Raw genomic sequence first — 26603 nt, 5'->3', positions numbered from 1 at the left:
ATTTGAAATGATAAAAAAAAGTGGAAAATACGGGGAATATGGGGACAAATAAAGGTTTTGTGAGTCTGATTCTGAATAACGTATACGTCGACAGGTATGCAATCAAACTGCAAATTTTACACGATTGTGTTGGTTGTCAAAAAATGGCCTTTCTTAATATTGTGCCTAAGAGAACTATAAGCGCTGTTGTAGTTTATACGTCAAAAGAACATTTTTTTCAAATATTTTTTTCTTCAGAACCACATTCTTCTGACATAATGAAATACGATAAAATACAATACAGATTAATTTATATAGCGCTTCAACAACAGCTGACAAATGATATTATCATACAGTACAGACACTCCCCTACTTACAAACATTCGAGTTACGAACAACGGTACATACGAACACTTTTTCTCTCTCTCGAACATTTGTAGTATTCTCTTCAGTTGTACATGTACCTATCTTTATAGAGCATATATTTTATTAAATGTTTATTTTTTTCCGTCCAACCTAATACAGGTTACTAATACAAGCCTTAATATATTTATATATACATACCTTAAACATACTTATATAAGTCTTAAACATACATTCCATACAAAATTCAAACGACTGTGTGGAACGTATCTCATTCGTAAATTGGGGAGCGTCTGCAATCTCAATATGGTCTTAAAACCCCTTCTTGATATATTATTCAATGATCATTACCATTCAGAGGAAATAAATGTATACCTCAATTGCCATTATTCTCAAAATTCAATCTGGCCTAAATTAGGGGTGACCCACTTTGCAGCTATTTGTTGTCCAAGCACACAGATGTGTGTGTGTATGTGTGCATCTGTGTGTTCAAGTGTTTATGTTCACACGTGCCGTAGGGTGCGCCGAGAGAGGTCCATCTGGCCCTCTATAATCAGCTTTTAACAACAAATGTAAAAACAAAGAAGCACATGTGCAAAGACAGTCACGCTGCCACAGTAACAAACATCCCAGCGAACATTTATGTGGAGATCCAACACACTTGACAACAAGGTGGCATGCTGGGATGACAACGGATAGCGTCGGAACATGCTGTTGCATTTCTAGAGCAGTGTGTTTGAAATCATGTGCATGTGGCCTGCATCTGGACGTTGTTAATTCTTCTTAATCCTTTTTTGCTGTCAGGCACCAAGCCTTGTGGTCATGCCCATGTAGTGTGTCACTCATCATCTAACACGCAAACCCATAATGTCTTGTTAACGTGGAATGATAACAAATGATGCTCATATTAAGGTAAGATTCTTTTAAAATTCAATTTTCAGGACAACCGCAAGCTGCAGAAGTGACAATGGAGAAAAATTGTGAGTTGGAAAAGGACCAAATCCTTTTGTTCTTATAAATCCTGATATAACGTGGTTTCAGTGGAATGATTTCGCAGACAGAATGGTTTGGGGGAATTGCACTGTAGGTTTAACACGTGTCAAATGAAGATGATTGCTGTGAGCATATCAATGAATTTTCAGGGATTATGTGATATGAGGTTTGGGGCAAGTCTTTTGTGCAACCTGAGAACAGAATCAGGGTATTTAGTCTGTGTTTTACTGTACTGCGAGGCTGTTTTTGATGCATGAAGTCTTGCAGCAGCATGCTAGCTTACTCAGAACAACAATACTGATGGATTTGGGTTACATTTCTCAATCAACAGGGTTTACGGTGAACCTTTATGATCCATTACACGTAGGGGGATAGCTTTGCCAAGGTGCCCTTGCCAGCTGGCTAAAATAATGGAAGATAGCTGCTTTGAGGTTTGCACAATTTCTCCCGTTCACTCTTGCTGAACACATACATGTTGTTTTGTCATTATAAAGCCTGCTTGCGGTTCTGTCTTATGGAAATGCTTGATGGAATCAGGGCACATGCGGCGTTTGCAATATATCTGCAGACAGCTCAGGCAGAGAAAATGTGCAGTGGTTAGAACTTGGGAGAAGACGGCAACATTTACTGGAGAACTGCAGACAAATATGCATGCACTCCACCCTTGGTGAGCAATCAACTTCTCTGTGTCATCACGATAATGCAGACAGAGATTGATACCAAAAGTTCAAATCCTTAATGATTGCACCGGTGTTCCCCAGAGACATGGAAGTATGCAGGCCTCCCCAACCTGTCTCTCAAATCCCATCCAGTTTAACAAATGGCCTCTTCTTGACACAGATGTCTGTGCAGTTACTGAATTGCAAAGCTCCATTATGAAATTGATGTCTGTTTCAGCCACCATGCAGTTAATTTGCCCAACTTTTCCCCAGAGCACACTTCTGTTTGAGCTCCCTGTGGATGAGTCATATTTCAGGGCCAATGCTTTTAATGGGTTGGGAGAGACAAGGAAACAAAACAAAGGAACAAAGATAGCATTATAATTATCAGCATTATTATACTTTGCAATGCAAACATCTCATTGGTTATTTCTTATTCTGGAATAAACATTATCCATCAGCATACATTCAAAGAGGTACTGATGTCGGCGAATACCAGGCTTTTAGCAGATTACTGCTTCCATACCGCCGTTAACGTATGATATGTCTGTATTTAAGTCGAAGGTATCTAGGTCGGAGGCTCTTTGATAAAGGGTGACTTTCACTCCGGCAGAAGGCAAACTGTGCACCAGGAAGGGAAGTCGGTCACTGGCACTGAGTAGGAGTAATAGACGGGAAGAGAGGAAAGACAATGGTTCAAAGCATCGTCATTGGCATTTGATCTATTGTCCCCGCTGGTCTTTAAAGACCACCACTAACAAGGCATCAACTTACTCAAATTGACTGGGTTTTGTTGAGCTAAGATCTCACTATGAGATTAAGTTCAGGTAGCCAAAGGGGTTGAGATTGAGGAGGAGGAGGAGGTGGAGGGGGGATACTATGCACTATGTTTTGTGGGGCACGGAATTTCAAAAGAAGGAAAAAAGATATGGCATCAATACCCGTAGCAGTGAGTAGAAGTAGTAGTGGTCATGCTTAACATTTGCCTACCACTACTCTTTGTTTTGGTTCCTGCTGCTGCAATCTGTTCGTCAAGGTCATAGTAAGATATGAAGATTTAAACTGTTCTATTTTTTTGATTTTCCCAAATGCATTTTTTGCATTTCGGGCGAAGTAAACAAAAAGAGTCTTGCATGATTTTGTTTCTTTAATTTCACCAAGGCAATGAAACATACTGTTATTCATTCTTAAGTAAAACTTGAGGCACCATCCTACAGAGTAGTCACGCGGTGTGTCATTCTCCACATTTAATTATTGAATTTAATGATTTGTAAACAACTTAGTCATTTAGATAGAAGGCTAATAGAGATAATACAGATACATACAACATGTGTTGCCTTTGTTATGAGGCTTATATAAAGCTTTTACTTTTTTGCGGCTCCAGACAGATTTGTTTTTTGATTTTTCTTGGCTTCATGATGGCTCTTTCAACATTTTGGATTGCCGACCCTTGTGCTAGGTAGTAGAAATAAAATGGTGGGTGTGTTAAAAAGAAACAGCCCGTCCTGTTACGAGTGATTTTTTTCTCAGGAATTATAACTACACTACATCCTTTTTTTATTCCTGAGCAGATTTATGCCCCCTTGTAATTACCATTTGTCTCCACTCTGTCACAGAATTGATGGAATATGTTGAGAAAAATGTAAGAAAAAGCCGAGCAGGACCATCGCTTAGACTGAAACCACAATGGAAGAAACTTTGAGAATGATAATTCAACAATATGATTTACACTAACAAAACATGCACTGTTGCAATGCCAGGCACTTGGTTTCTTGGAAAATGCAATACTTGGTCAACACTCTTCTCTTTAGTTCTATTTGCAATTAGATGACAATCTGGGGAAAATTGAAGACATCGAGTACTACATGGTTGCCTTAGTAGACCTGCATGTTGTATACACTAAATGACTTGAGGTCCATTTTTTTACCTCTCTTCCTAATAACCATTAATTTGTGATGTCTAAAATCAAAGTTCGAAATCCTTATAAACTTCTTACACCCTGTATTACAAGACACCTCTGACAGTTTAACAACTTTAACCTTCTGTGGTTTAAACTGATTTGATCATGACAACGATGAGGCGTCACGGAATGCCTCCCCAGCTTCGCAGTTCAGGCTTTGGGTTGCTTCGTGAATGGATGGGCCAGAGATGTTATCTGGCCTTAGGGAGGATGTTTGGGGAGTGGGAGTGGAAGGGCTGTGCGGCTTCAATGTGTTAATGCAGCTCACAGCCAGGAAGGCAGAATGTTGACTCTGCAGATTTAAACACGCTACTGATGGCGATGGGGCTAAATACTGACCCCATGGACTAATAAAAAAAATCACCTCAGGCACGAGCCGCGGCGGTCAGAGGTAACAGTGTGGCTGGGAAAAACACAGGCTACGGATTTCCATCACTACACTGCCTAATTGAAATGACAGTTAAAGACCGATGAGGGTAACAGTGTTTATTTGCTTCTTTGTTACGCGGTGAGCAAGCACAAAGATATGCCTAGCTTGGCCAGGGTTAACATCGCTCCTGTATGCTGTCTGGCTCCGGGATCTCGGCATGAGTACAATAAGGACTTCCTGTCTGCCGTCCGATTCCGATGAATTCCATTGAATGAAGCCTGGGATAGTGCAAGTGGGGTGTGACGTGATTGTATTAATAGGGGCTTGTGTGTCCAAATCCCACTCACGCTAACAACATGGCTGTGTTCGCTTATTTTACTACCAGACAAAGTCAGAAGCAGCTGGTGAATAGCACATTGGATCTTTAGAAACTGGATCCCACAAGATTCAGCCATAAAGCTATATTTGGGGCCTTCTAATACATATTTGATATTTCTCACCCCCTGTATGAAAGGGCTGTAACAGTTCCCATTTTTTTTATTTAAACAGCCTATGTGTAATAAACACATAGAAACCAGGGAAAATAATCAAAGCGACTCTGTTTATTAAAATTGCTAAATGAAAAATGTATTTGGGATGTGAAAGGTTATAATTAATCAGAAATATTGTGTGATCATTTCGAGGGTAGGTGTCAAACCCAGATATTGGAGGACCATTGTCCAGCATGGTTTCCAAGGCTTCTTGTTGCAACACAACTGATTCAAATGAACATGCTCAATGTGAGGCTTCCGTACAGCTTGTTGATGATCCGTTCATTTGAATCAGGTGTGTTGCAACAGGGATACTTGGAAAACATCCATTTTCATTCATCTGCTTCTGGCGGAAAACGTGTGTATCCGGTGGCGTTTTCACATCTGTGGTGACTGCGCAACTTGGGGATCAAACCCAAACTTCCGGCCTAGAAGAGTCAAGGCTTGACTCGTATTATAAGTATATTAGACGGCCCAGAAGGAGCTTTTATTCTGGGGTTTGTTATAAGGGCTAAAGCGACTTGTTTGAGCAGCAATAATGCACTCATTGACAAGAACTCAGAACGGAGGAAAAAAAACCAAGCACACATATTCCATGACAAATAACATCATTTGTATGTAGTATCACTCAACAAGCATGCCTCCTAAATGACGATACCGCAAATTATATAAATTAGAACCCCCGAAATGACATGAAAATGATTTATTTGTCCCCAAGATTATTGGTCCAACACTAACACAAGCTATTTCTGACTGGATTGTGAATCAGCTTTCCCAGATGTAATAGTTCTGCTTCCAAGAGAAAATGCCTTGCTCAAAACAAAAATAACATTGTGTGTGTGGATACTGTAAAATGCACGCATAAGTGGTAGCTTACACATTTTAATAGCTTCTGCGGGCAGCTTCATTTGGTTTGTTTTCTTGACATGTTTTGTATTTTTAATGGTACTGAAAGACACAGCAAACGGTTTTACTAAATATTTTCATGTGAATTGAATGGTTTGTCTACTTTTATTTCAATCTGCCTTGGTGTGAATCGAATTATAAAGACTATCCATTTTCTGATCTGAATTACCCTCACTAGAATGACGGAGGGCGCTGGAGCTTATACCAGCTGTCTTCGGGCAGTAGGCAGAGGAGACCCAGAACTGTTTGCTCGCCAAATGCAGGCTTCACAGAAACAAACAACTATTCGCTAACCTTAGGGTCAATTTGGAGTGTTCAATCAGCCTGCCCTGCATGTTTTTATAATGTGTGAGGAAACTGGAGTACCCAGAGGAAACCTACGCAGCCGCGGAGAGAACATGCTAACTGGCGCTGTCCTGCCTAGTTTCTAGCTCTCACAGGAGCAACACCTGGGGCTGATTCACATCATGCTGATTCACATCATCAATACTTTTCTAAAGCTTCCTCAGAGCTGATTGATGAGCTGATGATTTGAATCAGGTGTATTACAGCTGAGAGAGCTGGAAAACAGGCGGGAAAGCAGCACCAATAAAAACCATTGTCCTCTAATACGCATCTAAAGGTAACTGTTTGAATTTTTTTTTTTTTTTAACTTTGACCCCAAAAAGTGCAAGTGTGAGACAACCTCTTGACAATCATTTCACAATGACGGTATGAAGTATGAACTGCACATTTTGTAATACATTTAAAATCAATCATGCAATACGTTTGCATCGATTTATGAGCATCCACCTTGACACATTTCAGACAAGCTTGTATATGATCATTCCAGATATTTGTGTTCATTGTAGAAAATATTACCATTTGACCTCATCAACAGTTCAATGAAGCTTATAAAGGTACAGTAAATTCATCCTAAAGAAAATACATGCCTGAACAGAGCTCATCGTATTGAGACCCATGACCATTGGTACCATCTGCTTAGTATTTCCTCTCCGGCGGATGATAATTGAAGCTGAAATCACGTTTCTTTCTTGCTTGAAGATAGAGAGAGGGCCTGTCACTGAAGTCTCCCCCACAATAAGGCCCGTGTTTGTATTCTTTATAGAGCTATTTGCGCTGCTAGGCTCTTCAAACATCTGCACCCCAGATCAATACGGACCATCTAATCACCTGACATGCTTAATTAAAATCTCACAAGAGCCATCAAAGGGCACGGTGCCCGAAATAAGGGAATGTGGATGAGCCACCAGTGGTGTGCTTGCAGGGCCTTACGTACACAATAGAGGATGCTAGAAATCCTTCCTCATCTTTTGGTGAAAATAGGTCACTCTTGGCAGCTGAAGCTAATGTGTCCCAGGTCTGGCCTATTGTCAAGCGTGCTGCTCATCGAATTTAACACCCTTTTGTGCCAGTGTCTCGGCACTAATCTCTCTTTTCACTGAGTGTTAAAATTAATTTGCAGTGATTTCTTTGAAAGCACACGCACCTCTTCAGAGACCTCAAACGGACAAGATGCCATTTAGAAGCCTTTGTCCTTGATCTTGCTCGCTCTAAACTCTCGTGACAGGAGCTTTCAGATGCCTGCCCGATGAGGCATTGCAGTGACCACCCTTGTCTGCCTGTGCAAAACATCCCATGACAAAACGCAAACCTAAGCCAACAAACAATACCACGCACTAAATTCCGAATCTGCTCGAATTAGAGTCCAGCAAACGTTGCTTGGTGATACGGAGCGACGATAATCAAGAGTTGGCTCTGAATTGACAGATAAAAACAGATTTGATTTAACATTATCTTCTCACCGCTAGACTCAACAGGGCATATCCGGAAAGGGGAACATGAGCAAAGTAAGATAACTTTATCAGAGTGTTTGGCAAAAAACAACAAAAATGGTGTTCCCATGGGAAAAATGGAGACACAAGTGTTTAGTGGCACTTATAATACCATGGAGATCCCCGGGGGAAATCGCGTCTCGAAAAGCAGCTTTCTAGTTCCCTGTAGAAGTGGTAGGTGCATACAGTCTGAGCAAGTTCCTCCCTTTGTTGGATCCCTTGTCTCTTCATTCTTTCGGCCCCTTTTATCTTGCTTTATTTAATCTGCTCGTCTGTGTATATCTCGCTCACCCGCTCAAACATAAACCATTTGCGCTGTTTTGCCTCTGGCCCTGAAACAAGAGCAGAGAAATGATGACATTTGTGATGGCTGATTGGTGACTGGGACCTATAAAAGATATAAACTTAGAAAGTTAATGGTGAGAGGCTGCAGAATAAGAGCTGGAAAGCCTGGTTAAAAAAACAGGTAAAACATAAGAGAAAATAGTTGATTGTGGGTGTGGTGTAAGAGTTCCTCTCATCCTATTAAACATCAATCACTTAGATCCAAGCGAGACAATCAGCCAATCTTAAACAAGTGACTTTGTTGAGCTTTGTAGCCATACTGACCGTGAGAACGGCTCTCATTCTCACAGACAGAAAAAAACCCTAAATGATTCGGTAATGGGTCAGTCTCCTGTCAGTAAACAATATTTGGTATCTGCTTATATGTGTCCAAATTACAGTAAGATGTGCTCTTTTTTCTTGTCACTGATGAATTCAACTGTTCAAGACTCATTTAAATCTTTCACTTTTCCCATGCTCGTTTAGATCAAAGCAGTTTGAGAGATTTCTTCTTAACCCACTTCCCCTTACCCCCACTCCTGTGCCCTCCTCCCTCACACTTCAACCCCCTAAACCACGTCTGCCCTGCTCCCGCTAATCATTGGTGGTCTCCTGACTGCTAACAGTAATTGATTAGGGAGCGGAGTACTGGTGGGGAAATAGAGGGGAAAGTTCAAACCACGAGTTCTCAAGGTCACTGCCCTCTTCTTCCCTCCACTAAACTCCTTTTCTCATGCTATTAAATGTCAGCCACAAGGGAAGCTGCAAATATCTGGCACACTCTTGAAGTCTGACTTCCACGTTGGTGGAAAACCAAAAGATATGCTCATAAATAAGAGGCTGTTATGATTGGAAGACACTGAAGTCAAAATTGTCCATGTCCACGGCAAGATCGAGTTGGCTCCACAAATGTCCGGACTTCCCGGATCTTGATGGTGAAGGAAATTTGACCGTCACACTAAGTGTAGATAGAACAGGTCTCCCAAATAGTGAGAAGGTGAGGGTTTTATCCATGTTTAGAACTATGAACCAGAGTGTTGATGTTGGCGTAATGGCTTTTTGGGGTCATACAGACTCACTTAAAGAAGTCTCGCACACTCCAGGATCTACATGTGAGCATTTCGCACCTCAGCAAAATATATATACATATATAATTTTGGCCACTTTGACTAAATCCAAGGAGAGAATTAAACGAATCCGGTTGAGGCCGAGCTAAACACAAATTATTGGGATTGTCTGAAATTTACATCGTCACTGTGGGAGTAGAAACTAATGGCTTTCTGCGTCTGTCTCAGTCATGTCTCCAAGAAGTTGCCCCAGGCAATAACAGCTGTGTTGCATTCATCTTTGTCTGCTGTATCTGTCTCCTAGTATTTCTCATAAGGATCTCGGTTTTCATAAATTTGTCAGTTTGGTCGCTTGATTTTCAGATGATTACAAACATTAGACATAAAATGAGGATGGGGGCATTAATCTTTCATACATTTCTTTAGTTTCCTTAACCCTTGGATATATTAAAACAGCATGTAAAATGATTATGACAAAATTTGATACATTTTCAAATAGTAGCTCAAGATATCATGATAGCCGGCTTTAAAGGGCTGTGAATAAAAAAAAAACACGTGTGGTTTAATTCTATACAGACTTGCAGATACCAGAGGAGGTAGTGGTGGGCTCTGGTTTATGTTTCTGTCCTGTCAGTGTTGTAAACCTGCTCTCTTCTGCCCTCCTCTGTTTCGCATGCAGAATCAATTGCTCGTATCTCAAGGGAAGCTTCAATTTGGATTTCTTCCTATATGGTGCAATCTATTTCTAACGGCCTCATTTGACAAAAAAAGTTTTTTTTTGTTCCCCACTTGCAACATTCCTCACAGCAATGATTGTGCTTTGGGCGATGTGAAGTTCTTCTGCGTCTTTGCTTTGTTGTGGTATTCTAATGTGAGGTAAACTGAACATACATAGTTTCCCATTATTAGCATCAGAGATGTTATGGGAGGAAAGCCACCCAGTCTTTGGACCAATGCTGGTATTGCCCTGAATCTACTGACATGTACTGCAAGTAAAAAAAAACATATCTCATGTTATGTTGGAAAATAAATCAATATATATGATACCATATTATCTAATGTAATAATTCCTGTCATCGCCAAACAAAACTGAATGCAGTTACATTGGCCAGGACATGAATTACTACCAATGGCCAGATTTTTGTTTTGAGTACCGCGCCTACTGCATGAAAACAGCTGGGATCGGCTCCAAGACACCCCTGACCCTCGTGAAGCGGTTCGCATAATAAAATGCGGATATAAGTCCAATTCAGGCAGACATATTCAAGACTACTCGTTTCATCGGGGTTACCAGGAGATTCACAATCAGTATATCAAAATGGGCTGGTGGAGGTAACCGTTAACCTGCTACTTGTTTTCAGTTGACACAGTGTTACGTTCATACATGTTATTGGATGAATTTCATAGGGCTAAATTGGCTTATCATACAACAGACAACAGGCATGTAGGAAATGGGGCCATAGGGGTTCTTTAACAGAGCATCCGTCAGCCCATATTCTCATCTTTTTCCAAACAAAATCTTAAACTGCCAGTGGATAACCCAGAGGGTAACTGAACACTCCCTGGTAAGAGTAATCATTCCACAAGTCCATACAGCTCGAAATAAATTTTTTTCGCAGAGGTAAAACAAAACTTTCAAGACTAAGAAAAATCTCTCACTAGAACTAAACAGCAGCTATTAGTTTGTAACATGTATTTAAAGTTATACATTAAAAATATTTAAAACACAATCTATTGTTCTTGCATTTTGCAGCCCTTTGAAAGACGTCCACATAATGAGGATGATGCTTAGCATATCAAAGGACACTTATTAAACCCTCAAGTGCTCACCTGGCCAGCAGTGAATACAATGTTTTCCCTTAGCAACCCGTGTTACAAATGCATGTTTGGGTTGCAGATGCTTCATCATCCCAAATAGAGTTTTATCTCGCTGTGCAGGGTCGGACATTTTCTCAGGGGTCTGTTAAACTGGTAAGCAACCAGCGTAGCGTTCGGTAGTCATTGTCATGGAGAGTCCTGTTTCGAATTCCAATTTACGGCAGAATCGTTGGTTCCCAAGGAGAAAACGGCATCTTTGTCATTGGGTCTTCTGTTGTTCATGCTTGCAAGGTGAAGAGCCGAATCAGTCGCAGGAGATTATAAATGGAGACAGTCTACATGTGGATCAAAGGGGATCGGGAAATCAGGAGACAATCCACATAACAGTGGAGGATCTGGGAATTGTTAACACCAGTTTTGGCATGTTTGAGGAAGCGCCCGTGACTCCTAGAAGCAACATGGCACGCTCGACTAGCTCTGTGTCGGCTTGCCTAAGGGCTCGGAAGAAGAAACCACTGCAACATCTCTCGTCTCTGCCCCTTGAGCCTCGAGCGAGACAAAATCACACTTCTGACAGCTGGGAAGAGAATGAAGATGAAGAAGAGAACCAATTTCTGTTTGGAAGTGGCAATGACAGCACCTCTGCTTCTGGAAGCCTCTTGGTGCACTGTGAGATCAATTTGATTCCACCCACTCCATCTGATGTTATTGATGAGGATCAATTTTTTGATATGAATTCAGAGGAGAGTGTGAGCTACACTGCAGAGAGTGATGGGTGTTTTGCTGCCAGAGACAATGATTTGAATGAGCCAACGTTGGGATTGACAATGACTGAGAGTGAGACGATTGTAACGGATTCCGAGGAGGATAAACACTGTCAGTTGGCAGAAGAGAGGGAGATAATCAAAGATAAAAATGCAGATGAACAAAAACCAAAGGCAAATTTATTTCATGCTTATCAGGCGGATCCGCTACCCGTGCTCCCGCAGAAACGTGAGTTTAACTCTCTTTACAACTCACTAAAACAATTTCACAAAAACTACCACCGCAACACTGTGCAGTCTGCTAAAGCGGACGACTTCATGATTGAACAGATGCCACAAAAGCTTTTTACAGAACATTTAACATAAAAACCTAACTGTCTCAACTCAACTGTACTTATAGAGCACTTTAAAACAGCCCTTCCTGACGTTTGGGTATATTTCTATGCAACTACATTTTTTTACTTGGTTATTTGGGGCAATTTCTTTGTGAATAATGCTTAAAATGAATTTTACTGTCGAGTGGGATGCCAATTCAAATCGGGGTTTGTTGACTTCGAAAGGAAGTCTGTACTCAAATCTTTGTCTCAAAAAATACATAAATAATCATCACAAATATACTCAGAGACACTAAAAATATGACAAGCGCTGCAGACTTCCTTTTTGTGCACTGTAGAGGGTTACAAGCAGATCAGATGTCGTGTAGCAGATGGCGAAAGGCTGAGGTTGCAACCATTAGAGCCTTGACTTGAAGATTGTCTCGAAAGAACATCACCAATAATAATTTTATCCATAGAAGCGGTGGGTTTCATTTAAAGCGAACTGACCATTTATGTATTTTTTATGTCTTTCAGGCAACTTCAACAGTGGAATACAACTTTTGCCTTTCACTGAGCTCAACTTGGGTGAGTTTCCATTCAGACACATGCATTAAGTAAGTATTTGTATTCAAATTTAAGAGGTCTGTTTCCATTTGGAACAAGAGAGGCGAGGTAAACGGCACCAGATGATGGTCAACATCATCCAGCTGTGGAGCTGCGTTCCCTGTTCAAATGAAATTGCAGTCATTATGAGACATGGCTACATTGCCTCCAACACCTCCTAAGGGAGTAGCAGAAGTTCCCCTTTGTTTGATTCCCATTTTAGCTATTGTGCGCGTCGTCCTGGTGCTTGGCTTAACCGATGGTTCCCAGGTTTTGAGTTCCTGTGACTCAGCATGCGCTCCTCCCTCCGTTGTCACTCAATGAGCGCGTCCTTTTCTCTCAAAACAGCCGAGGGCAGTGATAGTGAAAGAACGCCATCCAAGAACGGAGATTCTCCATCATAATGGAATAAGCTATTGCGTGACATGGAAATGGCAACTATCAATCACACAACCATCGATGAAATAAATACAAAAATAAAAAAACAAGGATCCAAAATGAGGTCGTGAGTTTAAGAGTTTTTGGCACATCTAATAATGTCTGGTCAGCAGGTGTGTAGAGGTGGATGAGCTCGGGGAGGTAAGGAGGAACAAGGCCATTTAAAGGACAACCGACACCTCCGGACAAGTTGTGTCCATAATTTGTAAAATCACTTCAAATGACTTCTACAGATTGCACTTAGATATTAGGATGATCTGTATATTGCCGATTTTTCCATCGCTATTCCGTTGCCATGTACATTACAAGATTGCCATCTGCATGTGCTTGTTTGTCAGAAGAATGGCGTAAAAACGTATTCAAGTTAAAAGCACTGTTATTGTCAATAGTTCACCATCAGGTACACATGTACAACATTAACTTTTCTGGGGATGTACATATTGACACAGTTCAGGTTCTATTATTACAGACCTGGGTATTCATGACAATTTGGTACTGATCCATTAATGACATCAAACACAGTGTTGATTGTCTTTGGATATGTGACATATCACACATCTGTTTGCTCAATGTGCCTGTGTGTATTGGCAGGAAAGGACATAATGCTTACTCGTTTCGAGAGTCAGACTTAACCCCAGCTTTTAACATGTCCTGACAGAGTCTGCACCGTCTGGGAGCAACGTCCATCTCTCCTTTGCTCCTAATTTCACCCTATAAGGCAACAACAAGCTCTGTCGCTGAGCCTGCCCAAAATGTTCTGTCCTCTTGTTTTAGTTGGACCCAGACAAGATAGAGACTGTGTGAAGTCTGTGGATGACTGTGGTAGGGCTGTGGGTGGATAGCTAGCCTCCATTAGCTATTTCTCCGTCATTGTGCAATGCTTGGTGAAAAGATGTCACAGAGCAAGACAGAAAAGGGAGTTTCAAAGAATTTTCAGCCAGTCTGGTCCGAGGTGACTTAACTGAGGAGTGAAGGCATGTGGTTTTCTTGGCTGTTGATTAGTCATTTTGACCTTGCTTATGGACGCCCAGTTCTGCCAGGTGATGAAGAGGGTGCCAGCGAAACTGTGCCTTCATAGTCTTCCTTCTGTCTCTCCTGGACCCAGACAAGATTCCTTCGCTGACACACATAAACTCATTAAGTGTCTTTTCTGATGCTAACCGCATCTTCCCTCCTACCTACGTCAAATTCGCCTTTCAAGAATCTTGAAATAGAAAACGCATTCCCTGAATTAGGCTCAATAAATAGTTATGTAAACAATTCAAAAGGCTACTGTTCACTGAGTTATAAAATTTGGACTCTCACTTATTCAAGCATAATAAATAACATTTCGGCTTAGAATCATATTGGTATATTATCTTCATTGGCAGAATGTATTTAATTTCTTTTTACAATCACTGTATATGTTCTATGGCAAAAGATTGGCACAGACAGTTTTCTACTTTAGCATGATTGTGCTCAGTGTACAACATAAAATCCACATAAGTATGCTCTCAAAAGTTTAGTGTTTAAAAAAGTACCCACAAGTCATCAAATGCCTTTCGAACGAATAACAACAAAGACTGTGTGCCAAAACACACTCAGTGAACTCTGACCTCCAAAACGTTCTTCTAGATGGACATGGACATGCAATCTTACAGTAATTTGTTGCTAGTTAGGGCTAAATATTTCTTAAATATAAGCAGACGTGGGCGAACCTGCCAATGTGATGTCATGTAATAAACGGTGTTCCAAAAACTAAAGCATGGTGCAATATCAGAGGCATAATTTCAGGAAAAGTCATGACATCACATATTGTATCATTATGCACTAGATTTTTTATTTATTTATTTGGCAATATATTTGGGGGGAAAAGCCACAATAGCATTTGAAAGGTTTATTTGGATGAAAAATGCTGGTTGGACTCTTGGTTGTTTTGATAGGAGACAAGTATGAAATTTGCAAGCTGGCCATGTAATAGTTGCAAAATAAAGGAATGTACAGTTCTCTGGGAAAGAATTTGAGTTGTCAAAAATAGACTGTCATCAGTTTGACACTATTTTCTGACTTGCTGAAAACCAATCCCATTCAGTGTTGTCTTTTGGCGCCAATGAATTTTCACCAAACATTAAAAAAAGACACAAAACGGCTTATACTTCACTTATTCTTGCTTTCCTCTCATTATTACTTGACTAACCAGAATTCATTTATTCATGAAAACTTCTACCTAGATGACTTGAATAACGGTGATGTGAGCTGCTCTGGCATGCTGAAGACTGCTATTGCCCTGCCTCCTCTTAAGGCTTCCACAATGGATGCATTTACTCACCAACGGGTATGAAGGCCAAGTGGTGCATCTGTTTGCCCATAACATCACATGTTCTCTGTACAGACCCACGTATGTACTGCTAATGTGTTTAGACGTATCAACAGTCTCTACACATTGCTTTGAAACATTTTGATTACCTGACTAAGGCTTTAATTGCACACTGATACATATATTGGAAAACAGTGATACCTTGGCTTACGAACTTAATTGGTTCCCAGAAAGTGTGTGTAAGGCAAAAAGTGTGTATTCCAAACATTAATTTTCCATAGGAAACCATTAAAAGTATAATCTGTTCCCATGTCCTCATAAAACATTTTTTTTACTAAATAAGCCTAAAAACTACACAAAAATAAACAGTACACTCCTGGTCATAAAAGGGAGGTTGCGCAGGAACTTAGATTTATGTTGTTGTTTTTTTAAGTTTTAATCACGAGTGTGATATAAGGAATGACGTGAGCACAATAATGGAAAAACGATTACAGGAAGGAATGTATTGCGATAAAGGACATCAAACACCTCATTCATCACATTGAAGCACAACAAAACTTGGCCGGACAGGGAAACTCATCCTTGTTCTGGGATCACAACACAAACAGGTTCTTCATATTAGTTTTTGCAGATACAGTACGCAAGAGCCTCTTTTTCTCGTGGATGAATTGCCTACTCACCTTGATGTTTTTGATAATTGATCAAACCCCTGCTGAAATGCGGCTTATTTTACCCCTACTTGTTATTACTGACTTAATAAATCGGCACATGAGAAGAAATAGAAGACAATGAAATTCAATTAATCTTCTGGACTAATTTCATTGCACTCACTCATGTGCTGCCAAAGGCTTTGCCTCCTCCTCTAGCCAAAAGCATGTGCGACGAAATGTCACTGTAAGGTAGTTAAGTCATCAAGTTGACTACTCTGTACAACCCTTGTCTGTTTTGTTAACGTTGTAGAGGCCAATCACTCGCTCCTGCAGTTTAGTGGACACACAAACTGGGAGTGCCACTATTCATGCATTAACCAAGACGTCAGAGCAGCAACAGCAAGAGAAAAGGTCGCCACAGCAACGACGTATAACCGTTGGTGGGTCTTTAGTGGTTTTATTAAAGGCCAATTATTTCATGACACCATATTTAAACCATGGCACTGTGTTTTCTTTCAGCATCATGTGTTCCCAAATCTAAGGACCAGAATGGAAATTTCCCAGAGAAGGTACTGTGTAGCATCAGTGCAGAGCCTTCAGGGTGGCATCAGCACACAACCTAGATCCACTGCAATTACAGATTATATTCTGTTTATATTTCTCGCCTCTTTGGAGCTCTCAAAGCAATATCTCAGAAAGTAGTATCTGTTTTTCAATCTTAATGTCTCGGTAGGATTTGGAGAGTACTGGTATAATTTTCTGCATCAGCAACACATTTTAAATACTCATTGCAATTCATATCTCATGTCATGATTGGCACTTGCATTTGATATATTATTATTATTATTATTATTATTATTATTATTATAGTTATTTACAATTTACAATACAAGTTCATTCTTTCCTACACAAGCATTTTTTATGTCAGTGAAAGTTTTGGAACAGGTGAATAACAGGTGTGTTGTTGCCCAGGTGTGTCCAATTACATTAATTATTCAAACAATACTTAACACTCTCTGTCTCAGGCTCTGCCCTTAAAGAAAACATTTATACAAGTTAAATGTATAATCACCAACGCACAGTGCAGTTTAGTCATGAAAATGTGAAAAACAATTGTGAAGCAGAGGGAAGATGGAAACTCAATCAGAGCTATTTCTCAAATAATTGGAATGTCCTTAAAAAAAGCCCAACCGGGGTACTAACTACGGTTTGCAGAAGACGTCATGAACAATAGCAGGCTAAAGCACAAGATGAAAAGAGCAGAAAAGCCACTTGGAATTTGATTCTGAAAAAAAGTAAAGAGACAAACATTAGAAAAATCCGAAATAAAAATGAGACTAAGTCATATGAACCCCTTATCAAAGTGACAAGACTGCTAATGATTTGCTGAACAAAAGGATCTGTTCATGATCCAAAATATCAACAATCCCAACCAAGTAATCTATGAAACTTGATGCGGATAATTTTATGCCTCGGGCTTGTTGAGCTACTTGTGCAACTTGAATCATGAAATTTCAATGATGGTGGCAGCAAAATTCTTGCTTTGTCTATTGAACACGTGAGAATGCAAGATCCTTCGTTATGCATAAAGACACATGACCAACAACAACAAATAACTTCAATAGGGCGAAGAAATGGAGTTTAGCCCGCTAGAGCATCCAGTTTACATAAATACAGTACAGTTTACATAAATAGGAGGGAGATTTCATCTGTGCTGTATGTCATGCATATTAGCATATTTGACAATAAAGCTGACTTTGACTTTGACTTTTTGACTTTGAAAGACCCAAAATAAACTTTCAGTCTGCTACTTTAATATAGAGCATAAGAGTTATCTTAATGCATCCATATTCAGCATCTAATTCAATCATCACAATCTTTCACCGGGTCGTCTCTCTCATCTCCGTGAAGAAGAAGCGAAACGTCCGACACCTTCAAAGAAGTACAGATGACGGCTGAAGAAACCTTTTCATCGACTATCTTTAAGACTTTGTATCAGACCCAGATGGAAATACACCTGCATTTCCATCTTCCATCTATTTCCATCAGCTAGCTGTACACCTGTACCTGGAAATGAAGGCTGAACTGATCTATTTCATCATTCATCTTTTGACGTAAAACCCATAGATTTTCAGTCAACAGCAAAATGTCCTGATACTTTTGCACCATAATGTTGATACATTCATCTGTATTCCTCAAACAGCCACTACTTGTCTCACAAAGTGACACAGCAAACGAACAATTGAACGGAATGACAACTATGCAATCACTTTAATTGTTTTGGACATTATCCACGGTTTAGAAAGCACATTAGTCATGAGTCGCACGTATGAACACTCTCCTCTTCATCCTCCAGAGTGTGAACAGGCAGGAAGCCAAATCTCTCAGTGAGCGAAACACAAATGAAATTTGCCAGTGGTTCACCAGCATTGGTCTGCAAAAATGTCTCCCTTTCATCCAAGGTAAGACCCGAGCTTTGGTAGTTAACCAGGCCTGTGGCTGCAAAACAAACCCAGAAAGTAAAATAACTCATGAGTGAAACGCTCTGGTGTGACAGATTTCGATTTGTTAGGGCATTTACAGCATGCAATCGAAACTTGAGTTCTCATCCAGGCATTTTCTGAGAATGCAGGCAATTTGCTCCATTTCAAATTTCCATCTAATTAAAATCTGATGCCATAGTATATGATTAATGTTTTCTTTATTTTGTGAAAAATATGGCATTGCAGCGTGGTTTTAGGGAGACTGGAACAGATTAAATACATTTCCAAAAACTTCAAGGTACGAGCCATGGAATGAATTAATGTAACTATTAAATTATATTTTATTACAAGACTCGTAAAAGCAGCACATTTTAATGCCAGATCACAATTACATTACATTACATGGAAATTGATAAATTTATATTTGCTTTTAGGTATTCAAGCAAAGGAATATTGATTAATTTTGATAAAATGGAATGGAGTCATGGCCCCTTGTCATGTTCATTACATTAAATGTTTTTCTTGCAGAGGCAAATTTGTGTGGAGCAGACATAGCAGCAATAGATGTCAACATCTTGGACACCCTTCACATCGACACGCTCAAAGACAAAGAGCAGCTCCTTTCTGCCATATATAACGAGCTGCACCCAGCCAGCAATTCTGGTACGCTTCCAACACAACACAACTAATATTTCAACACCTTTGAAGTGTACTGAATGTTTACTTCCTGGCAGAATCATTCAGCTATAATCATGTAGAAACATTCATGCCAATGATCAAATCCAAATCCGCCCCACACGTCAACTGTCTGAGCATGAACCGACCATCACTTAAGCTAAGGTACAGTTCGTATCATTAACTCCGATGCACATTTGCATCAGCAACCTATTTCTATATATGTATTTATTTATTTGATTTTATAATCTCTCTCCCAGACACACCAATCAAAATTCCATGGCACAGCGGTTACAATTGATTGAGGTCACTATTAATGGTGAGTAATGGATGGGGTTGGAAGTCTTAGCTGATGAACTGTGTATCTTGGTCAGGACACTTCACATCGTCGTCATGGTCAGGGATTGAACCACCAATCTCTGAGTTGGGAAATGACCATTCTACCATGTGTACAACAAATGTTAGACTGGGATATTTTTACAGATATCATACAGAATCACAATTTGTAGAGAGCTGACAAGAAAACTGGCACTGTGTTCATTGTGGTTGTGTGATTCAGGACGAGCGTATTCTCTGTTGAGATGAATTGTACTTAAAGGAAACCATGTGGTAGGTCAGTGGTTAGCACGTCTGCTTCATAGTGAGGTTTGGAGTTCAAACCTTGTCTCTGAACGTCCTGGGTGGAGTTTATATGCTCCTCTCCAGTGCTGGTGTGGGATTTCTCAGAGTACACTGGCTTTGTTCCATATTCTGTAATATGCGTGTACGTTATTGGAAATCATCCATTTGTGGTAATGTAAATGTGAGTTGTTCATTGTCTGCATTGGCCCTGCGACTGGCTAATGACCGGGCTGGGCAGGATCCCACCCGTCTTCCAAAGACATACACATATTGTGCTCAAACAAACTTGTCTTTCATAGCATCAGAGCAAATATTGCACCTCAGAACACCCAAAGAAACGACAGTGGGCAAAATAATGGACTCGTGTCTCAGAATGTTGGGAATGACCGATGACAGAAGCCTTTTCTCACTGAAAGAGCAGAGAGGTACAAAAAAGCTCACAACACATTAGTGTTTCATCACAACATCATGGAGACATCATGTGCACATCTGCTTTCATTTCCAGAATCCACGGCTGAGCTCTCCCAGGATCAGCAGATTGGAAGTCTGCTGACATCCCTGTCTGACAGGCAGCTGGAGCTACATTTGTCTAAAAGGGTAAGATGTATTTATTTTTTTAGTACCATCAAGTGTGTTGTTAAAACAAAACAAAAAAATCATCAATGGTTTTCCACAGCAGACTACTGCTACCCAAAATAGCCCACAAGCCAAGAACTCAACTGGAATGCCAAAGGAGGAGCGAATCAAGGAGCTGAACCTGCAGGTGGAGTCACTACAAAATGTTATCCTCCAGGTTAGGAAGATGCTGGAAATTGAATGTGTTTGTAGTCCTTCAAATATACTGCATCAACCCAATTGACCTCTGTTGTCTAAAGGTGCAGGAACTCCACCTAGACCTCGTAGCATTTTGCTCAGAGTTGAAGAACTCAGACGGAGATGGCAATTTAGAAAAGCTTGATTCTGTTGAGCTGGAACAGAAACTGGAACTGCTCCAAAGAAGACTGAGCGACAAGAAGCAAAGTCTTCAGAAACTCAGAGATCACATCAATCACCCCGCTGCTCACCGGAAGAAGTAATATCTTCTACCACAATTATTTGAATTTGAAACAACAATTCAAACAGTGTTCACAGGGTCATTTCATCTTACACAACCACCAATACATGAACAATATTTTATTTGGTTTTGAAGGGCATTGCCATCAAGGCAGAAATCAATCATCCATTATCATAGTTTGTGCCCCTTACATGGAAATGTGTTTCTAACTTGTATGTGTGCATTCGTTGACCGTAAATGGACTTTATGATTCCTTCCATTCCAGACAGCTAGATGTTCGTCTTTTGGAGAAAATGAAGCTCAACTGCCAAGTGTTTAAAGAGGAAATATCCATGGTTCATCTCAACCGACAGGTCGCACATTTCCAAAATGTCCTGCGGGACTGTCATATCAAGGTATTTTGCTTCGATATTTGATGCAGTTTTGTGCCAGCCGGGACTGGCCTCATGTCGACATTCAAACAAGTTCAGTTGGCATCTTGAGAACCAGCCAGACAGTTGGAATGTGGGAAAAATATTTAGTGTGGGAATAATAATATTTGGATGGCTAAAAATGTACCGAGATTGATGTGCACAATGAGCTGGTAGCACATTTTTACCACCACCATGATTTTAAATCCTGTGATCAAGTTGGAGTTAGTCACCCGGTTGTAAAACAATGTATTTTTACATTCTTGCCTCTATGAGTGCCTTCTACTGTATTTCAATCCATGCACAAAACAGTCACAGTCTCGCTGACACATTCACTTTTTCGAGCTTCCAGTACACAATGAACATAAAGTTTTAGTCAACATGCCATCAATGGATTTATTCAATCTGGAATCAAGAACTGCATGACTGAGTTGACATCAATTCATATTGAACATTGTGAAGGCATTGTATTGTCCTTTAGGTAACAATAGATTTGAGATGTGGAAAGTATAAATGATTTCCTGGTGTCAAGGTCAGTGACCCATTTATGGCTATCATCTTTGATTCCATCACGTGGGTTCTTCTGAGGGACAACACAATGCCACATTAACATCAGGCCGCACAGGGTGTCTCGTTATGGGTACAGGCAGGCACAAGGCAGAGACTTCGAGATGGTCATGCATTCGGTCTGAGAAAATTGTTGTTTTAGCACCGGCGCTGACACCTGAGAGCCTGTGACCATAACGACAATGGAATGTGTGCGACAAAAGGCACTGGGAGAGCGCCATGGAGAAATGGGTCAGGATGTGTAAAACTATCTCCATCTATTCCCGGAGGAGCCCACTTCTTTTTAATGTGGGCCTTTTATCCCACTGGAGAAGGCCTAACAAGGTGCCATGAAAGGACACACGCGGCTTCTCTTTTGAATGGCGCCCCGTGTCACGTTGCTGCCCGGGGGCCACGCTTTTTTAGGTGCCGAGCTTGTGGGAAAAGCGGCAGCGTTAATGTTTATCATATGACCTAATCAGAGTTAACACACAGGTCAGGATTGAGGAGCAGCCTGGGAACTGATGGAGCCACCGCTCTAATAAGGAGCAGACCGCCCCGTATTGAGTCTTGTAGGCTGCCCCGCATTGCAGACAATAAGGAAATATTTCATCATTAGCTGTCTAATCTCCAAGGATCTCTTCCAAATGGCCAGCATCAATAAAGCGGCCGATAGGGAAGGGAAAAAGAAACAGAGGGAAAAGCGCAATGGGCGGAGAGGAAGCACAACAAATAGCGGAAATGATTTTAAATAAGCGTCTTAGCTTGGACAAAAACTTCAGACAGACTCTTGAAGAGGGGAAATTGAAAGAATAATGAATACACTTGTCTCCGCTTGCGCACGGAATTGTGTTTTGAGAAGAACCTGTGTGTACTTGCTTGCGCATACCCTGTGGTTTGTATTTACACAATGACAGGCAAATTATACTAAAGTGGAATCCTCTGAAGTTAAAAACCTCAAACGCAGAATACAGATATAAAACAAAACACATAAAAAGCCACTGGATTCAACATTCTCTTTTGTAAGAAGAGCTTTATGACAATTTGAGGATTCAGTTCATTATTTTACTTTACATTATTTCATACCGCAAAGGTCTGTCCGTCCGTCCATCCATCCATCCACATACCCACGCCCATCTACCTACATATCCATCCATCTATCTAGCTAGCTATCCAGCTGTCCAACTAGCTATCCAGCTGTCCAGATAGCTATCCAGCTACCTAGCTCGCTCTCCAGCTAATTGTCCAGCTAGCTATCCATCTAGCGATCTAGCTAGCTATCCATCTAGCGATCCAGCCTGCTATCCATCCAGCGATCCAGCCTGCTATCCATCCAGCGATCCAGCCATCTGTTTATCTATTTTTATTTATTTTAATTACAACAGAATTTGAAAAATATGATTTTTGACGTTCGGCGTTCCAATGTATACTGTACGTAGTGTCTATTGTAAATGTCTGTTTTTCTTTTCTAGCCAGGATCTTTGAGCTGGTGTACTCCATTGTTTGCCCTGCTCTGAGACTAATTTGTGACACCAGATCGAACTAATCTTTTTCACATTTGATGCTACAGCCCACGTTGTGCTTAAACATTACTTTTTAAGTAGCAGTACTGTTTTAAAGGTCTATTTAGCTCAACAAGTTTGAGACATTTTTCAAAAGTCTGCTTTAGCCAACAATTTCTTTTTGGTGATTGCCTTGTGTAATATTTCAATCTCTTATTTCATCTTGAGTCTATGCGGGCTGTGGCTTCCCTCGCTGGTTTAGGGTTTGATCAAAATATGCGAATGAACATGAGAAAAATCCCTCCATCTTTGGGCGTTAGTCCAATATCGAGGTCAACTAAGGGAAAATGATGTGCATTAGCGTGTACTTTTCAAGGAGGTTCAGATGCATTTCTGTGGCTCTACCCTGTCTGGCTGTCTTGTCTGAGACGAGAGAACCTTTTGTTTTTGACCCCTGCCCCTGGTGAAGCGACATCAATTGCCATAACACATTCACACGCCTAACAGAGAAAAGCCGGGGGTAGGGCGCCAAGAAGTTGGAAAAGGGAACTGAGGAATTCAGCGGTCAGGCTCACAAGTTATTTCTGATCCCCACAAGCTACTTGTGGCGTAATGTCCTCAAAGGCTAATCATCACGTCTTGGTGGTCTGCGATCTTTGACGCACACTTACTCTTATCTTCCAGGGACTTCGCCGCAGCGCTGGTCTGCCTCTAAGAAAATAGAGTCGCCTAGCCAGGGAAATTACATGGATGAAAGATGTAAATCATAACCTTTTGACAAAGTTCGCATGTGATGATGTGATTTAGAGCATGTGCAGTGATTTTGTATATGCACTTATGCTATTTTGCAAGTGTGACCATATATGTCTCAGTGTTAGGCACAAGATGGGTACTTTATTGTCCATTGAAAACAGCATCAAATAATTTTCTTATGCAAATTAGATTGATGTACTACTACCTTGTGTATTACAAGGACCGTTTTAAAAACAACAACTTTCTGAATGTGATTTACCTATGACATACATCCTCCATTTTTTGAATAAACTGGCAAACTACAATACAAAATCATTGCAGGGTTGGTTTAAAAAAATCTGTTTGTTATTATTATTATTGTAGTGTGCAGTGGTTAGTTTTATTTTTCGTAATTTCACTTGGATTTCATTATATCTAATAGTGTACAAATATGTGTTATAACATGTTAATGATTACAATGTAAGGTGACAGTCTTTTCGGCATCAGGAGAAAGCCCAGAGAAAGAAAATGACCATTGGGAACTTGAGCCAGCTGGTGTCACCACAGTCTGTCGTTATGCTGATGGCCTTCCAAGAGAGTTGCGGACCGGATGGCTGCTATGGCTTTACATGTCGCTATGCAGAAGGCAGTGGATTAGTGGTTGTGGCGGTGGACAAATCGCAACTCTGTGTGGATGACAGGTATCAAAAGCAATCCTGCTAAAGAACATCATAACACTAAATCTTTGCGAAAAGAAATTTCCGAGGTCATTTTCTCTCCGCAGACTTGTCGAGGTGAATGGGACATCGGTGGTCAACTCAACTGAAGAAGACCTGAATGACCTTCTTTTTCAGATCACCAGTGCTCAGATTATTGTGCTTCGGCAGCCCCCTTGTACCCCCACCTCACACCAACCCCCTCGTAACACTCAGCACGTGGTTAACCCTAATCCCCTGAAAACAGACGGAGATGTGATTGCCATGGAAACTCCATCACTGCGCAGGCTAATGGCCATCTGATGCGATGACTTGACAATGTTTTTTTGTGGATTTACACAATCTAGCAATTTTGGTTAATTATGTATTGATATTTCTTCTCTCATGGAACTAATATTTATGACGAATCGTAGTTACAATCTCATGGTCTTAATAATGCTGTGTATACTTTTGTCAATTTTTCATCACTGTAAAAGCTGTATGACTACGATATGTAAGGAACACCGAACTTTGATGTATGAACTCGTGTTTACATTCTCAAAATTCCATCCAAACTGTTATTGAAGCCAGTAGTTTATGTTATTTAAGTACAGCAATACTGTTCCACTGCAGCATACCAACTACTGGGCTCTGCCACCATTAGCCTTTCTCGTTGTTCTCTGTGCCCCTTTGCTAGCATTCACACGCCCTCTTCCCAGATTGGTGACATTCGGCGTGCGGCATAACGGCTTCCGCGTCCATTTTTTACTTTGTGTGCCCTCTTGCATGGCATTTTCATTAGAATTGCGAGACGTCAGAGGCACAGACAGGTACTGCTACACGGTAGCAATCGCTTCAGCTTCAATCGTCACACGAACATGCTTACACTATTCCTTTTGCACTCTTGTTTTGAAATTTTACAACACACAAGAGAGCTGTGAATTCACCAGAACATAATACAAATCCTTAACTTCTGAGTATATTCCAAAGGGCGAAACAAAGAAAACTTGATGCTGCACAGGGAAACTCCTGAAAGTATCAGAAAATGTGTCATCTGTTTACATGCACGCCTGAATGCTACACACCCTATATTCTCTTTGCAGAACAAACATGTACATCTTTCTTTGGAAGCTGAGTCATGATTGACTTTTTGTATATCGTAATGCAAACCTTCGGGCTGTGAGAATAAACCCTTGGCTGCAGAAATGCCTCATTTCAACCTCGTTCTCCCTCGTTAAGCGCCAATAGGTCGTGCAAGCTTGACAGTGCAAACAGTACCAGCCGCTGACCAAGGATACTGGGGTCCAATGAGCCCGAGGACGAGAAACCATTTTTTTCATCAGCTGATGAGAAAGGTCGCCAATCAGTACAGTACAATATAATTTGACATATATGGGAGAAATATGAAGCTGGACCAACTTTGGAATATGCATGGGAAAAGTATAAGTATACAAGTTAACTAGGCCATAACTTGTGGACTGACACAAACAGACCATAATGTAATACCTCAGGAAGTGTTAGCTCATTTTGTTGAGAAGACAAAAACCTTGCCACTGAAGTGGACACATAGTTGCACATGTCTGGCAGTGAATGAGTTAAATGCAACAGGGGTAGGTTTATCAATCCGCAAAGACGGGTGATGAAGTTCAGAAAAGTAGAATAGCGCTTTCAGTCATAAAGGGCAGAGGAGACAGTGTGTCATGGCTGTCTTTATGGAAATGAATTAACACTGGGGAAAATGACACACAATCCTTTAAACACTGCTGATGGCAAAAGAAGAATGTCATGGTGACCAACATAAACTAGAAAACACAGTCAGGAAGATGTACCAATGCTGCTTGTGACCATGCATGCCTCACTGCCAGCCAAAACGCCCAACTAGGAAAGTGGAGCCTATGCATGTCAGGAAGATGAGCCATAAGACATTATACAGTACACCTTAGTTAGCAACATCTGCAGCACATTTAAATGAACATGAGCCTCCTCTCATTCTCCTGCCAAGACACCTCTGGT

At 40.7% G+C, this 26603-nt stretch overlaps 1 protein-coding gene across 3 annotated transcripts; it reads left to right on the top strand.

Moving 5' to 3' along the window:
- The first annotated feature begins 1192 nt into the window (after positions 1-1192).
- Positions 1193-25786, top strand: LOC148889501 (uncharacterized). Of its 3 annotated transcripts, none has more exons than XM_089011945.1 (16): positions 1193-1254; positions 12420-12470; positions 15137-15240; positions 16183-16312; positions 16392-16441; positions 18229-18334; positions 18884-19018; positions 19090-19195; positions 19291-19349; positions 19951-20076; positions 20157-20248; positions 20328-20444; positions 20527-20723; positions 20971-21100; positions 24403-24596; positions 24680-25786. In XM_089011945.1, the coding sequence occupies exons 3-16, from the start codon at positions 15172-15174 to the stop codon at positions 24912-24914; spliced, it is 1746 nt and encodes a 581-aa protein (XP_088868071.1). In that variant the 5' UTR covers positions 1193-1254; positions 12420-12470; positions 15137-15171; the 3' UTR covers positions 24915-25786. The 3 variants fall into 3 exon arrangements, with proteins under 3 accessions (XP_088868071.1, XP_088868069.1, XP_088868070.1); XM_089011943.1 differs by lacking the exon at positions 1193-1254 and adding an exon at positions 10993-11797 and having other exon boundaries at positions 20331-20444; XM_089011944.1 differs by lacking the exon at positions 1193-1254 and having other exon boundaries at positions 12378-12470.
- Positions 25787-26603: the final 817 nt, after the last annotated feature.

Source organism: Hippocampus bargibanti, linkage group LG13 (genome assembly GCF_051943395.1).
Source record: "Hippocampus bargibanti isolate YZ-2025 linkage group LG13, ASM5194339v1, whole genome shotgun sequence".
NCBI classification, from domain to species: domain Eukaryota; kingdom Metazoa; phylum Chordata; class Actinopteri; order Syngnathiformes; family Syngnathidae; genus Hippocampus; species Hippocampus bargibanti.
This window is presented reverse-complemented; position numbering and strand designations above follow the sequence as displayed.

Excerpts from the sequence above, each read along its gene's own strand:
- LOC148889501 (XM_089011943.1), top strand. The coding sequence starts at position 10,993 with ATGGAGAGTCCTGTTTCGAATTCCAATTTACGGCAGAATCGTTGGTTC. Across the intron at positions 19,196-19,290 it reads CGACCATCACTTAAGCTAAG|ACACACCAATCAAAATTCCA; the intron begins GTACAGTTCGTA and ends TCTCTCTCCCAG. Across the intron at positions 20,724-20,970 it reads CCCGCTGCTCACCGGAAGAA|ACAGCTAGATGTTCGTCTTT; the intron begins GTAATATCTTCT and ends CTTCCATTCCAG.